This window comes from Dermacentor andersoni, chromosome 1, assembly GCF_023375885.2.
Source record: "Dermacentor andersoni chromosome 1, qqDerAnde1_hic_scaffold, whole genome shotgun sequence".
Classification (NCBI taxonomy): domain Eukaryota; kingdom Metazoa; phylum Arthropoda; class Arachnida; order Ixodida; family Ixodidae; genus Dermacentor; species Dermacentor andersoni.
In genome coordinates, this window is record NC_092814.1 from 64,209,885 (window position 1) to 64,211,936 (window position 2,052).

Sequence of the window (2,052 nt, forward strand, 5' to 3'; positions counted from 1 at the left end):
CCCGATTCATGGCCGATCCTCCAGAGTATACATTATTCTAGTACACTATACTCCAGAGTGCATTGCGCCGTTTCATTGAGGAACAACCAATCCGCCGACTTCCTTTCTGAGCTCCGTCGAATACATGGATAAAGATAATGATATTGATGACGACACCAGCTATGCATTTTGCCTTCCCAGGCCGATTCTCGCTCACGTTATGCAGACCTACCTCCCAGAATTACATTTTATTAATAAACTGCGCTGCATGGGGCCTTGTGTTCCAAAGACGTGAGTGTATGGCGGAATAGTAAGCCGCGTTGCGGATTAATTTCCACCACTTGGGGTTCCATGTGCGGATAATGCTCAGTTCACTAGCTTCTCATTTTTTTTTCATCCCAGCACATTAGGTTTGCTGCCGTCGCAGCCGGAAATTAACTCGTGACCACGAGCTCTGCATCTAAACTCCATGGCCCCTGAGCACCTCTGGCGGGTGCGAATTTTTTCTCCATAAAATAAACACGCAACTGTAGGACAGACTCATGCGTTCAGTCCCGACCTTTATTACTGCTTTACAGTGCAGGCTTTGCCAGTAGATTTCTTCCTGGTGCTTCCTCGTGCCAGAGCTCGCGCATGTCCCCTTGCGATGCGACGCTAATCACGTCACGACGAGTAGCTGATTGTGGCGCCCCCGTATCGCTTCTCGCTCTCTTGGTGCGCAAGTTGAAGAAATGCGCAGAGCTGCTTAGAGGGCTACGCAGAGAACACATGGTCGAACTCCTCACGCGTGCGGTTCTGGCGTTCCTTCATCATGCGCTCGCAAATGAGGCCCATTTGGAAGTTGATGAAAGGAGCATGGCCCAGATGGGCAGGTGGCAAGTCTTCCTCCATGGAGGCCTGCCGAAGCAGCGAACTTACGGGACCTTCTGGAAGCCTAGACCTGGACGCGGCCCACTGGAGGCAAAGTTCCTGATGATGGTGTATCCACTCCATCTCCTCATGCATGTTGGCCACTGGGACTCCGGCGGACGGTGAAGGATCCATTTGATGAGCCATTGCTGGAGCAGTCGGTGGGGTATCCGACGAAAGTGTAAGTCTTGGGCGCTTTGCTGATGCCTCGTCGAGTCCTTGCAGGTGATCCCAGCCGTGTGCTCGTTTCGATGGTCCGGCATCCATCTTGCAGCGATCCACTTGACTCCAGAGGATTCCCTTCGCTGTCGAACTTCCAGAGGGCCCCAGAAACGTTCGAACGGGGAAGAAGCTAGCCACGCACCGCGCTCAGCGTTCGCTCGCGCACAGATACGACACGTCGTCTTTCTTTCCACGAGACACCGTGCGGCCGCGCGCTCTCTGTCTCGATGCCAGTGCGGTGTCTGAACGGGCAAACCTTTTCCTTGATTGACTGAAAACTTTATTATTCCACCCAGCTGGGGTGCCCGCCTCTTACCCTACACGCAGGAATGGGGGAAGGACGAAGCTGTCCCCGCGCGTTGAGGACGGTAAGTCTTCACGGCCTCAACGGCCAGGCGGATTGCTCAACGCTGGTCGTCTTCGGCCTCGCTCTGGAGCAAGGCCTCCCAGGCTACTCTGCTGTCAATCTTTTCCTTGGCCCCAGCAGGGGAGCCAGCGCACTCCCATATTACGTGGTCTAGCGTACCTTCCTGCTTACAAATTTTGCAGAGGGCGTCAATATAGTCCCTCGCCTGAGTTAAGTAGATCCAATATAGTGATGTATATTGTCACGTTGTAATGACGCCGAAGAATAAGATGATGGCAAAACTGTGAGTCGCGAAACTCTTTATTGGGCGATCCTGTACCCACAAAAGAACACTCAAGCGCAACGATAGGGGCAAGTACAGGCGGCGATCGTCCAAATCAGATCTACGTCAGCTATGACCAATGTTGTGTAGGGAAGAGGCACCGCCGCAAGCTGGGGCGACGATGGGCGGAGGGAAGTAATGCAGGTTTTGACAGGTTGACAACGAAGAGTAGACTGGCTTTATTTCACAGTAAAACAAGTTTGTCTAGTGGCAGGGTGGTGCCCCTGTCGGGCAGCCACCTCAAGTCCCAAAA

The 2,052-nt window shown here is 53.2% G+C and overlaps 1 protein-coding gene across 1 annotated transcript; it reads right to left on the bottom strand.

Moving 5' to 3' along the window:
• Positions 1-732: 732 nt before the first annotated feature.
• LOC126546012 (uncharacterized) lies at positions 733-1,155 on the bottom strand. The gene has a single exon (XM_050194073.3). It carries the CDS (start codon positions 1,153-1,155, stop codon positions 733-735), a length of 423 nt encoding a protein of 140 aa, XP_050050030.1.
• Positions 1,156-2,052: the final 897 nt, after the last annotated feature.

Bases quoted from the DNA above. Each gene is read 5' to 3' on its own strand.
- LOC126546012 (XM_050194073.3), bottom strand. From the start codon at position 1,155: ATGGATGCCGGACCATCGAAACGAGCACACGGCTGGGATCACCTGCAA.